Raw genomic sequence first — 13,562 nt, forward strand, 5'->3', positions numbered from 1 at the left:
CTCCAGGTACTGAAGGAGAAAAAAAGACACCTCTGTACTATTATCAGGAGGATGAGAAAACCAGTACAGGAGCAATGCTGATAACAATGCCAATATATTATAGCTACATATACACTTTACAGTATGTGGTAATGAAACAACACATTCATTCAGTACAACAGTGGATGTACAAAATTCCACAATTAATTTGAAATATAAATCCTATCAGGTAAGTATAAATCCTATCAGGTAAGTATCAAATAAGTCCTTTGAAATAACTATCTTGGTTACTATCTCAAACTATCTCAAAACAGATGCTGCAAGATGAACAATCAAGGAGAATACGATTGTTTCAGAGCACAAGGCTCAGTTTTTCTTCAGTCCTTCAAAAGATGCAATGCATGAAATCATATATCACCATCCATGATACCAGGTTTCAAAGAATAACCTTTTCCAGAATAAAGTGCATAATGCTTCCCTAGAGGGGTAAGATGCTTAGTTCCTTCCACTCCTGGTAAGGACTCAAGTCCCTCCTCTCCCCAAACCTCACCCTCCTCATGCTCCACCCCAAAAACCTCCCGCTGGTGGCAAAGAGGGACCTGGCAACCCTATTAATGGGGTATAATTCCATTGATTCTACCCTCCAAAGCAGCCATCTTCTCCAGATAAACTGCCTTCTGTTGCCTGGAGATGTGCTCTAATTCTGAGAGATCTCCAGGTCCCACCTGGAGGTTGGCAACCGTATTCCAGCCCCCCAGATCCTGGGCCACTGCTGCTCTACCCACTCACCCACCACTTCTGCCCACAGGTGTCGCCTTGGTTGTGAAGGCAGAGGGAGGAGGAGGTCTAGTTAGTGCCCAGAAGGGACACACCTTGGTTTCCAAGACAGAAGACAGGCATGGTTGCGTAATAAAAGCTTTGCTGTGTTCTTCCTCCAGTGAACAGCGTTCCCCAACTCACACATTAGACCCATCCAGCACTAACTCCCAATCAGTATAAAACTGAGCCTGAATTAAATCCTCATCTCCCTCTTGCAGCCAGGTCACAGATAAGGCAGACTCGGACTCCCAAGTTTTAATGCTCTGACAGAAGGTCCCAACATTCTTTTCTTCACGTTGGATGTTAGACGCATCCTAAAACGCTGGACACCATCTACAAGGTGTGAGCTGTGAGCCACGTTTTAAGGCACACGGACAAACTATTTTAACATAAAGCCACACAGAAGGATCAGCTTTTATATATAGTTTACCTTGTACGGCGTCTATGTCAGGATGTGTATTGTAAAATTGTGTAGGCATGATCACCGAGGAAGGCCTGTAAAAGGCCAAAATGCGTCTGGTCGGTTTTTGGTCATTTTATGTACTAACATCAACTGTGATGTGTTGGTCATATTGCATAGAATCATAGCGTTGGAAGGGACCACCAGGGTCATCTAGGCCAACCCCCTGCACAATGCAGGAAATTCCAAACTACCTCTCCCCCACACCTCCATGCCCAGAAGATTGGGGGCCCGCCCTCATTTGTAACTAAGTTCGTGCTTTTTGTGTGTGTGTGTGTGTGTGTGTGTAAAGTGCCTTCAAGTCGCAGCCGACTTATGGCGACCCCTTTTGGGGTTTTCATGGCAAGTGAACGACAGAGGTGGTTTGCCAGGGCCTTCCTCTGCACAGCAACCTTGGGATTCCCTTGGTGGTCTCCCATCCAAATACTAACCAGGGCTGACCCTGGCTTAGCTTCTGAGATCTGATGAGATCAGGCTAGCCTGGGCCATCCAGGTCAGGGCTTTTTAGGAAGCCTGTATGTTAGGCCCTGTGTTTTTAAATACAATTGCACACAATATATAATAAGAGATTTATTGGTTGCTCTATTAGATAGTGTTTAGCTCAACCCCTTTGGTTTCCCCCAGTATGTACGGGCCATCACATCACAACCAGCCACAAGGGGCTTTAAAGGCAAGAGAGAAGGAGACGTAGTTTGCCGTTGCTTTCCGCTACATAGCCCGTCTTCCTCGGTGGTACCGAGCTTAGATTCCGAGATCGAGCTGTGCACCATACCACAGTCCCTCCCTCTGAAGGTCCCAGAAGGTAAAAAAATAAAAATTCAAACACACCTAGCACTGCTGCTCCTGTCGTCACTGGTTTATTGATATTTTTGGAGAATTCTGCTGAGGCCCCATGTTGACAAAACAGCCACACGCTAAAATATACAGGGGAGAACTCCTTCGGTCCCTTTCCCCCGCTCCCACAGTTCCTGGCGGTTTCCAAAGCCAACCTTACACTTTAAACTCACAAAACCTTCCCAAGAGGAGGCGCAACCGCACTGCTCTGATACTTGCAGGTGCTGGGAGTTGCCATTCAGAGTAGTCAAGGACTGATTTAGATACTGGTGCATCTTTGAGTGAATCGGTCTCCTTAACCCCCTCCGCCCCACAGCAAATAACCAGAGGTGCTCAGTCACTGTTCATCCCTAATGTAGTTACTCGCTAGTTTGTAGCAAAAGAGCCACCAAACGTTGAAAAGACAGGAGCCAGTAACCAAACATCAGCCAGACAGGATCCGCTGTAAAGCTCAACGCCTGTTCCAGATTCTCCTGCTGGGGTGTTCTGACTGTGCTATGGCAGCTATGTGATCCGACTCCAACAGAAGACAGACGCCCCCTGGGTGCGGCACTGCCTCATGACTGAATGTTGTATCGGCGATCGTGCTCCTTCTGGACAAGCCAAGGCAAGAAGGAAAGAGAAATGGGGCAGGAGCCAAAAAGGAGGGCAAGAACCCAGACTCCTCAACCACCCACCTGACTTTAACAAGCCAATGGGGTCTGCTTGTTGTCACCCAAGGAAGGCACAGACAGTGATGCCTTCGACCTCTTCACCCCTGAATCCGGCACAGCCTGGCCAGATGGGCTGCTACTACAATCAAGCGTTCTCCCGCAAGAGCTTGCAAGGAGCGGCCTCAGGAACACACAGCCAGCATCTCTTTCCACTTCCCTGCGGAGCAGAAAAGATGCTCTGTGGGGAGCTCCCGCTTCCCCGTTGCACCCTCTTGCTCTCCGACAGCTCGTTCTAAAAAACATGGCAGAAGCAAGGCAAAGCATTCTGGGAAAATGTCCCTGCCCCGTTAAGCTCATTCTCGGCCTTGGCAATTCCGTTGCTGGTTTGCGTGTAGGCGAGACGGTCGAGGGGTGAGCTGGCTGACCGAATCCAGCTCCACTCCCCCCAAATGCCAAGCCACCCCCACAACATCGTCTCCTACCTGTCCTGTCGTACGGTCTCCTCCACCTGACCCAGTGCCCTGGTCCCTTTCCCATCAAGAACCCAAGGAGATCCTAACGGCCAGTTCCAAGAGGCCAACCCCCTTTTCTCGTGTTCTCAAGACGGGGCAGGAGGGGAAGGAAAGTAATGCGTGACCTACCATCGCCACAGGAAACGGCTAACCAAGAACAGGAAGCAAAGCCATCAAGACCTGTCAAGGGACGTCTCAAACTAAAAAAAACACCCCCCCTTCCCCCACGTAGGGTGCTGCGCTCATCTTCAGCGGGTTAGTTAGACCGGCTCAACAAGCGCCATCAGGAAGCACATGGCTCCCTCTACTGTACAACACTGGATATTGCAGGCATCACTCAGGGGAAAGGGGCCGATTTCCAGACATATTCTGAGCTTCACAGGCCTGTTTAACTCAGGCCTAGCCCTGGAGCTGTCAAGGTTTAACAATGAACATCTGCTGCAACAGAGGAAGTGGGAAGGCAACGCGCAGAATTTAGGGGTATGTCGTCGCGGAATTCTGCTCCCAGAATGCATCATGCCTGCGGCTGTCACAGGTTCACACAAAGCAAAGAGAACAGCAGTTGGTGACAATATTAATAAAGATCCAAGCCAATGCTTGAAGCATCCTCTCAGTTTGTACTGCAGGCCAGCCCTGAAAGCTGAGGCAATGCAGAAACGTGACAAAGGGGATGTGTCCTGCCCCAACGCCAAGCCCCAACCAACGGGACCTACAGACAATCTAGGAAGGGAATTGTGGCCTTCAGCGAAAGGCAACCCCCCCATCTCGATAGCACCAGCGGTCGCAGTCACCTGCAAGAAGAGAAAAGATGCTGCCGAAAGTCCCCCTTTGTCTGGGTCCCAGGCTATGGAACGGCCAGAGAGTCCACAAAGAGCACTTTGGAAAGCCAATGGAGGGAGTTGTTGCAGTCTGTATTGGCGGTGTGCACCTGCCCTTAGGCTGGGGCCTAGACAGCGGCTCGAACAGAGGAGCCTGGCCGATCCGGCTTATATCCAGTCCCCAACGTCAGCCATCCAGCAGCTTGAGGATGCTCTCGCGTTCCTTGAGGCTCTTCCAGGCCTGGTCCTTCTCCTTCTTGGTCGGCGTGCGCTTCTTCTGCCGTGCCGCCATGATCTTACGGAAGGCGTCCATGACCTCGTTGTCCGCCATCCGCACCCGCTGCCGCAGCTCCTGCCTGTGCAGCTCTTCCTTGGCCAGCCTGCAATGGGTAAAGAAGAAGAGTTGGTTTTTATATGCCAACTTTCTTACCTTCCCTTCCCCTCCCCACAACAGACACCCTGTGAGGTAGGTGGGGCTGAGAGAGTGTGACTAGCCCAAGGTCACCCAGCTGATAGTTTATTTGCGGCCCTTGGCCAGATAAAACAAGATACATGGACTAAAATGGTCTTACCAACAAAGGTTTACAGTCCGAGTCTTAAGTCACTTAAAAAATTAAAAATAATAAAATAAATAACATCCGAGTTACATCTGCCATTTGGACTAAGAGACTACTCTGTGGCAACGAATTGTCATTGCAGCCATACAAAATTTTGCTACCTGAGAGGTGACTGAGGGATTATCTCCTTGTAGGAGCTTTTCTAACTTTTCTCTTTCCCTGACGGGTCCCATTCTCAGTATGAGGGGCCCAATAAACTTAGAACGGGATATAGTGTAATAGTTCAGGAGAACATGTTCAGTGGTTTCTAAATCCCCGGATTTGCAGGGGCATAGTCTCTCTGCCCTGGGTATCTTCTTGAATTTCCCCTCTAACATAGTAGAGGGTAAGGCTGCGCACCTAGCCAAGGTAAAAGCCTTCCTACATTTGTTGATCTCTAGGTAACAGAGATAGGCTGCTGGTGCAAGGATAAATTTGGAGTGGGGGGGGTGTCACCCAGCTGGCTTCATGTGGGGGAGTGGGGAAACCAACCTGGTTCACCAGATTAGCCTCTGCCGCTCATGTGGAGGAGTGGGGAATCAAACCCGGTTCTCCAGATCTGAGTCCACCGCTCCAAACCACCGTTCTTAACCACTACACCACATGCGGGGCTTTCAAACATGTTGGTGTACATCCTTCCCTATCTCGGCCAACCCCAGCCAAGTCTCCTCTAAGGAGAGGAAGGTGGCAAAAGCCAGAGGTCTCCGGGCGGCAAAGAAATGGGGCTCCCCCTTCCCTTTGTCTTACCTGAGCAGCTCCACTTTCTTGGCTCGGTTGTGCGCGTTCAAGGCCTTGAGTTCAGCCTGCCTCTTCCGCAGCTCGGCCAACACCTCGTCCTCCGAGTCCTCGGCAGGCCGGTCCTCCGACTCCAACAGGCCCTGAGCAATCAGCTCCTCTTTGATGCGGCCTTCTAGGGACTTGGTGTGGGGTACGCTGGAGAGAAGGGGAGCAAGAGCCATGATGAAGCCGGGCGTTGCGCATGCATGACATTCAAGAACTGAAAGATTAGCTGTACTGACAGCCGGCATCCTCCCAGGGAGAACAAACTGGACTCTGACGTCAGAGAGGAGCGTTTAAATGAGTTCACAACCGGTCAGGGATTTGATGAGTTTCGGGACAAGTTACTAGATCTCAACATCAGCTCCCCAACAGCTGTATTGGGGGGGGGAGACCGAGCTTAGAGACAACCTAGCCATTGTGTTCTCTTCTCTCTGATCCCAGTTTCCTCTCTATAACAAACACTTTTGAAATGAATGAGTGCCTTTCTCACAAGGGTCAGAGGAAAAAGATCAGGCTCAGAGAAATTTCCTCCGAATCCAAATTCCCCTTAGCTGTTGTTCCATTATGAAAAGGGGGGGGAGGAAGAGGGCGAAGGGACAAAGTGCCCCCCTTACTTGCAAGTTCCCATGTGCATTGGCTTATTCTACCTAATTTATTTTTGCTTCTGCAAACCAGAAAAGCCTCATCTCCTGGCCGCTGGAAATCCTACTGGTCCTCCTCCTTCCCCTGGCTTCTGATATTTCACCACACACTGCCCTCAAACATTCAGGCTTATCTTCATGGTCTCCAAAGCTGGAAACTTGGTGTGTTTTGGTTTTGTGCCCTGACCTGGATAGCTCCAGGCTAGCCTGAAAGATCTCAGAAGCTAAGCAGGATTAGCCCCAGTTAGTATCCGAATGGGTGACCTCTAAGGAATACCAGGGTCGTGACACGGGGCAAGCAATGGCAAATCCCCTCTGAGTTATCTCTTGGCTTGAAAACGTAAGGGGTCGCCATAAGTCAGCTGTGACTTGACGGCACTTTCCGCCACCTCCACCATGCTGAATTCTGTAGCCACAGACAGTTTCTGTGCTTATAGGGTAGAACTTTGTCAAGGAACACAACAAACCGCTTTGCCTTTCCCTAGTCCCTCAAAAGAGATAGCTTGAGCTGCAGCACCACATCCCGTATTTGGGCCCCTGCATCTTACTGGCAACTACTCTCCATCTTCTGGGCATGGAGTAGGGGTCACTGGGGGTGTGGGGGGGAGGTAGTTGTGAATTTCCTGCACTGTGCAGGATGTTGGACTGGATGACCCTGGTGGTCCCTTGCAACTCTGTGATTCTATGAAGAGTTGGTTTTTATATGCCGACTTTCTCTACCACTTAAGGGAGAATCAAACCGGCTTACAATCCCCTTTCCCTTCCCCACAACAGACACCCCGAGAGTTAGGTGGAGCTGAGAGAGTTCGGAGAGAGCTGTGACTAGCCCAAGGTCACCCAGCTGGCTTCATGTCGAGGAGTGGGGAAACAAATCCAGTTCACCAGATTAGCATCCACCGTTCATGTGGAGGAGTGGGGAATCAAACCTGGTTCTCCAGATTAGAGTCCACAGCTCCAAACCACGATTCTTAACCACTACACCATGCTGGCTATAGAAAGCAACACTCCAGCATGTGCTCACCTGAAGGGCTTGTTCTGGCTGCGAGGGGAGGTGCTGGCCCCATCACCTGCAGAATCCTTGCCTGCCATCTCTGGAATAGGCGAGTCTTCAATGGGGGAGATGATATTCTCCTACGGTCGGAGGGCAGAAAGCAGAGGCTTAGATTCCTGCCTCCCAGAGACCACGGCCAGCAGAAGGGTAAAGAAACATCTGGGTGGGATTGTCTCTACTTACCTCAACAAGGGCCTGCAGGAGACGCTGCGTCAGAGGCCCAAACGGGCAACCGTCCTCAGGCTGTTCGTGCTGGGACTCTGACTTCTTCAGCAGAGCATCGACATCTGGAACGGAGGGAATGAAGGATGGCTTGAGCCACACACAAAGGACAGCGGCAGGGAACAGAAGTCCACCCAAATACACACCCACTGCAGGGGGAAAGAGTTGGGACTTTGCCGACCTCCAGATGGGGCTTGGAGCTCTCTCAAAATTACAGAGGTCCGTTTTCTTGGAGAAAATGGCTGCTTCAGGGGATGGACACCCCTCCCCAAACTCTGCCCTCCCCAGCCTCCCCCCTCCAATCTCCAGGAATTTCCCAACCCACAGTTGGCAACCCTAGCTTTCTACCATGTTCTACTTGGCCAAAACAAGCAAAATATTGGGTGCATCCTAAGGTCCACAATAAAAAAGTCTACTGAGTCAGTCCTGGCCTTAATGTGCCACTGGCCTTAATGTGCCACTGGCCTTAATGTGCCACTGGCCTTAATGTGCCACTGGCCTTAATGTGCCACTGGCCTTAATGTGCCACTGGCCTGTCTGATTTGAAGCAACAGTGCCTTAAATCTAGCAGTCCCAGCCCTCAGACTGGATGAGTGACTTTTAAGGGGGGATCGGAACTGGTGTCTTGCATGGGACACACATTCACAGCACTGCTGAACCAACGCCCCCTTTGGATGAGCGGTACGCTCCTTTATAGACTCGGCCTATCCACGGGCAATTCCACCAAACCGCTCAAGAGACCTTTCGTGTCCAGCTCTGTCAGTGGCCCCAAAATGCCTTTTTTCTTGTCGGCGGCAGCTGCGGCCCGAGCACCATCTTTTTGCTCCTCTAGCATGTCCTCCTGAGCCCAGCGCTGCGAGTAGTGCTTCCCCAAGGGCGGGATCTACAAGAACACAACAAGGATCCGTGGGTGGGATGAGCAACATGACGGACCTGATGGCTGGCCGGAAGCAGTCAAGAATCCTGAACAACCCAAGCTTCCTAGATTTGATGAGATCGAGCTAGCCTGGGCCATCCAGGTCAGGGCCACAAATGCTACGTAAGTACAAAAAAAAGGTGTGGAGGCAGCAGCTCATTCTCCTTCTCTCACATGTCTGTGTGTCTCTATGGGCACAGTGGATAATAGCCATGGCCGCTCAAGAGAACCTCCATATTCACAGACAGCAAACTTCTGATTAGGGCAAGGGAGACCCAGGCTCAAATCCCCACTTTGCCTAAAAACTTATTGGGTGCTCTCAGGCCAGTCATTCATCCTCAGTCCAATCTGCCTTGCAGGGAATCAAATATTGAACTATGTATGAGCTCCTTGGGAGAAGAAAAACTCAAAGGAATGCAAATAAACAAACAGGGCCTCCGTCATGGGGATTTATTACCTTGTAGTGTTCGGCCTCATCTTCCGGAGGTTTCAGGAGCTCTTCCAGGGTACGCACTTCCTCACTGGTGAGGTCTGCACAATACGGCTCCACTGAGGCCCAGAACCTACAAACGCAGTTTAGAACGTGAACACTGACAAATATAAAGAATGGCAAATCTGGCACGTGGGTTCAGATGGAGGACCATCTGAATTCCTTAAATGGCTGGGGGCTAACAGGCATCCCATGTTGCTCTAGGTGACGTAAGAGGATGCTGCAGCTGCATTTACAGAAGCGGTGGCAGCGACGCCTCTCAAGTGGTTATTCATAAGATATTAACTTCTCATTGTCCCAGCACTCTTTACGAACAGGAGTCCGCCCCGGGCTTTTAGGCCCCACAAGGAGGATCACGGAGGTCACACGTCAGCATCCCAGAGTTCTTTCCTGCTGGGCTTTTTTGCATAATGGTTTGTGACCCCCCTCCATTTCCAAACTCCACCCACACCAAGGGAAGCTACCTATTGTGTGTGTGTGTGTGTGTGTGTGTGTGTGTAAAGTGCCGTCAAGTCGCAGCCGACTTATGGCAACCCTTTTTTGGGGTTTTCATGGCAAGAGACTAACAGAGGTGGTTTGCCAGTGCCTTGCTCTGCACAGCAACCCTGGTATTCTTTGGTGGTCTCCCATCCAAATACTAACCAGGGCTGACCCTGGCTTAGCTTCTGAGATCTGACGAGATCAGGCTAGCTTGGGCCATCCAGGTCAGGGCAAGCTGCTACCTATTACAGAACAATATTATGACCTGGTTATTTGTGGAGTACTATTGCCACAGAAACCAAGCGGCAGTGCTCTGCTCTGAGCCTCTCTGACAGGTAAAGAGGAGTCAGGAGGATGCTGTTCGGGGAAAGCAGGTGACTGCAGCAGAGCCCAGACCTTGTGCCCTTTTGACTGCAACACGGCCAGGCTTGCAGGTGGCTGGCGAGGAAAAGGCTGAGGAAAGAGGATGCTTGATCGGCCTCCCCTCTCATCCCCACCCCCAGGCAGAAAGGAAGTGGAGGACAGACCCATGAGGCTGAACGCGTGCTTGGATAATAATGAGTAGACGTGCCAATTAGTAATGTGCTTTCCAAATATGTATAACGGAAGGAGGAAATGAGACGCTATGTATTGTTTGTGACTGGGAGCGGCAGTGTGCTTCTCTCTTCATCAGCCCCTTGAGCTGGGGGGGCACCTTGCTTGTGCGCACAGAAATAAAACATTTTCCCTTTCACCCCCGTGGTGTGGTTATTGGCTCAACAGCACCAAAGTCAAACCTGTTTATGGTAACATGGTGAAGATAAAACCTCCTAGCAAGACGCCACAGCTTTTCCTGAACCGTAAAGGGGACGCAGTAGGAACGGCTTCTCTAATGAAGGACTACCAAGATAACACACTTGAGAAACCATCTGTGTAGACAAGAATCATTACTGCTATTACAAGGTCATGCAAATCCCACTCTCGTGTACCTGTTTGGCGCATCATTTTTGGGAATGCGTGGCACATCGATTGGGTCATCTGGGAATTCATACTCTTGGAGTTTCGGCTGCAGGTTTTTGGATTTGGGCCGACCGGGGCCCTGCCCTGTGCTGTGGCCTCCTTTCCCTTCCAGCTTCTGCTTCTTGGGCTTGCCGTGCTTGATAGGAGTGCCCAGCTCATGCTCCTTGCCCAGCTTCAGAAATCGCCTGTCCCCTTTCTTGTCTTGCCAGTCTGTCAGGATCTGGGCAGGGGAGAAACCACAGTGTTTGAAAAGCCTGCCGGGCCACTGTTTCAAGAGTGAAGAAGCCCTGGTGATTTTTGTGCTGTGCTCTCTTTCACAATATCACCCCTCCTCAAAGCAAGAGAAAAGAGGAAACACACTTTGGTGTGTTAGTACAGGTTTCCTCAAGCAGGGTGAGATCATCACCAATAGTATTTACTTTAAGACCCCAATTTTCTCCCCAATGTGGACCCCAAGCGGCTTGCATCACTCTCTTCTCATTCATTTCATCCTCACAACTCTGTGAGGTAGAGAGAGAGGGTGACTGGCCCAAGGTCACCCAGTGAGCTTCCATGACAGAGTGAGGATTTGAACCTGGGTCACCCAGATCACAGTCCTACACTACACCACACTGGTACATCTTGATATTGTGCAGTGGCGCTATCAACTCATGTAATGTTGAAGAACAAGAGTTGGTTTTTATATGCCGACTTTCTCTACCACTTAAGGGAGAATCAAACCGGCTTACAATCACCTTCCCCTCCCAACAGACACCCTGTGAGGTAGGTGGGGCTGAGAGAGTTCTGAGAGAACTGACTAGCCCAAGGTCACCCAGCTGGCTGCATGTGTAGGAGTGGGGAAACCAACCCAGTTCACCAGATTAGCACCTGCCGCTCATGTGGAGGAGTGGGGAATCAAACCCGCTTCTCCAGATCAGAGTCCACTGCTCCAAACCACCGCACTTAACCACTAAACCATACTGGTGAACAAGAGATGGGGGCAGACTGTGGAGAAGAGAGCAATGTAAGATTTTGCTGTTGGCCAAACATATGAACACATGAAGCGGCCTTAACCTGAATCAGACCCTTGGTCCATCAAAGTCAGTATTGTCTACTCAGACCGGCAGTGGCTCTCCAGTGTCTCAGGCAGGGGTCTTTCAGGCAGGGATCTTTCACATCACCTACCTGCCTAGTCCCTTTAACTGGAGATCGAACTTGGGACTTTCTGCATGCCAAGCAGATGCTTGACCACTGAGCCACAGCCCCTCCCAGACAGAGGAGATAAATTTCCTTGGCACAGAGGGAGCTGAGACCGTTTGGCTGATTTCATCTGGAGAAAGGAGCTCTCACAGCCGGGCTCCATCTTGATGGCCACCACTGCCACGTGGAAGAGACAAAAAGCAGGCAGCCACGACAAAGACTCCAAGGTAATGGGGAGCTTTCAGAATGCTGTAACTTTTAAGTTTAAACAGCCTTCCTTAGAATTAGACTGGCTAGGCTAGGGCATATGTAGGTTGAGGGACAGAGAATTCCTTACTTGCTCTGCTGCTGTGTAGAGTATGTCTGTGGACTTTCTTCCCCCCACCCCCAACAAATCCTTGTCAATTTTAAATGCTGGTAGTTGCTATCTGTACCACACAGAAATCTACTGTTCAAACATGCTATCTAAAACAGGTTCCAGAAAACAGAGGTGGCGGAGGATTGCTAGATAGCTATTTCCCCAGGTGTGCACCAAAGCTGTAAGCTGTCCCCATGTTAACCGGTTGTTGGGTAACAGGAGATATGGGCACAAGGGCAGAACCTCAAAGAACAGCAACCCGGAAGGGAAGCTAGGGGTGCTGGCCCTCTTGGTGGGAATTTCCAAAACTGACCGGCTGGTGGCAGCATGCCTAAAGTGAAGTGCAAGAAAACCCCTCCAAGTTGGACTTGGAAGAATGGCACATTGCCATGTGAAGACTTGGGATGATTGCTGAGTCAGTAGATGTCTCGGAGAGCTGGAATAGGGTTCATGGGTCAGCAGGGTTTTTCTGGGACACCATCTTTGCCCGTTTGGGATCAATGCAAGGTCTAACATGATTCAGCTTCATCACTTAAGTTTCTCATACTGGTCTGGAGGGTTGGCCACTACTTGCAATAGCACAAGACTATGAAACTCCTTAATTTGTAACCCAGTTGTTCAAAAGTTCAACCAAATGCTGATTCCAAGGGAGCAGGTTAGGTGTGTTTAGGATGATATCCTTTGATGATCATCTCACCCAGGATCAGGCCAGATCAAACCATCAGCACCTCAGTAGTCACTCTGATACACAAGACAAATCACTGGCATTCATAGTGATGGACACTTTCTCTGCAGGTTTGGTTTGCATGCCAAGTGTGGCTCTGTCTAGGGTAATATAAAGAACCAAAAGCAAATCAGCAGGAATAAATAGTTATCTTGCAGTTATCTAGGGAGGGGCTGTGGCTCAGTGGTGGAGCATCTGCTTGGCATGCAGGTCCCAGGTTTAATCCCCGGCATCACCAGTTAAAGGGACTTGGAAGGTAGGTGATGGGAAAGACCTCTGCCTGAGACCCTGGAGAGCCACTGCCGGTCTGAGTAAACAATACTGACTTCGATGGATTAACGGTCTGATTCAGTATAAGGCAGCTACATGTGTTCATGTATTCATAAGAAGCAATGTGCTTCTGAGACAATATAAGAGCATAGCTTCACAGACCATTCTCCAATACACTGCATCTAGTCTATGAAGTAACTCTTCAGCCCAGTATGATCCCCAGCTGACCAAAAAAATTGACCAGGGGACTACAAAGGCTGAGGAATCTGCATAAAAGTCTTCACCCAATCCATGTGCAGATGTGCTCGGGGGGGAAGGTGCAGGGACAACACCTCTATTTTTGGCCATGGGTCAGATAGATTACCCTCTGACCTGTGTCTCAGCCTCCAATACTCGGAGTCGGCGACTGGCAGAAGACAGGAGTGTTTCCAGCTCCAGCTGCAGGGTATCGAGTTCTTCAATGCCAATGCCATCATCCTCTGAACGGGCCAACACGGCTGTGTAACGTGGGCACACCTTCAGATGGTCCACAGACTTAAAGTCGTGGAACTGAAGGGGGCAGTCCTTCAGCTCAGACATGGTGCTGCTGGGCCTGTGGAAAAGAAAGGTAACCATTAAGGTGTGCAAAAACAGCTGCAAGTACAATACCAACAAATATAATACCTGCCTGGGACAGAGCTCTTCAGCAGTGGAAAGGGACTTGGATGCAAACTGGCCTGACCATCTCTAATTCTACAGAAAAGTGGAGGCAGACAGGCAGTTCACAGGCAGAAAAATCATA

General features: G+C 50.2%; 1 protein-coding gene across 1 annotated transcript; it reads right to left on the reverse strand.

The window, feature by feature from the left end:
- Window positions 1-4,258: 4,258 nt before the first annotated feature.
- On the reverse strand, window positions 4,259-13,403 carry TADA3 (transcriptional adaptor 3). Its single transcript, XM_056858758.1, has 8 exons — window positions 13,154-13,403; window positions 10,220-10,470; window positions 8,739-8,844; window positions 8,107-8,248; window positions 7,327-7,430; window positions 7,114-7,223; window positions 5,419-5,604; window positions 4,259-4,455 (listed from the first exon to the last, which is right to left on the reverse strand). The coding sequence occupies exons 1-8, from the start codon at window positions 13,394-13,396 to the stop codon at window positions 4,263-4,265; spliced, it is 1,335 nt and encodes a 444-aa protein (XP_056714736.1). The 5' UTR covers window positions 13,397-13,403; the 3' UTR covers window positions 4,259-4,262.
- Between the last annotated feature and the right edge of the window lie 159 nt (window positions 13,404-13,562).

Source organism: Euleptes europaea, chromosome 1, assembly GCF_029931775.1.
Source record: "Euleptes europaea isolate rEulEur1 chromosome 1, rEulEur1.hap1, whole genome shotgun sequence".
Classification (NCBI taxonomy): Eukaryota; Metazoa; Chordata; class Lepidosauria; order Squamata; family Sphaerodactylidae; genus Euleptes; species Euleptes europaea.

Bases quoted from the DNA above. Each gene is read 5' to 3' on its own strand.
- TADA3 (XM_056858758.1), bottom strand. From the start codon at position 13,396: ATGGTTACCTTTCTTTTCCACAGGCCCAGCAGCACCATGTCTGAGCTG. The intron at 10,471-13,153 runs GTCAGAGGGTAA...TCCCCTGCCCAG, and splicing joins TATTGGAGGCTGAGACACAG to ATCCTGACAGACTGGCAAGA. The intron at 5,605-7,113 runs GTGAGCACATGC...CCTTCTCTCCAG, and splicing joins AGCCAGAACAAGCCCTTCAG to CGTACCCCACACCAAGTCCC.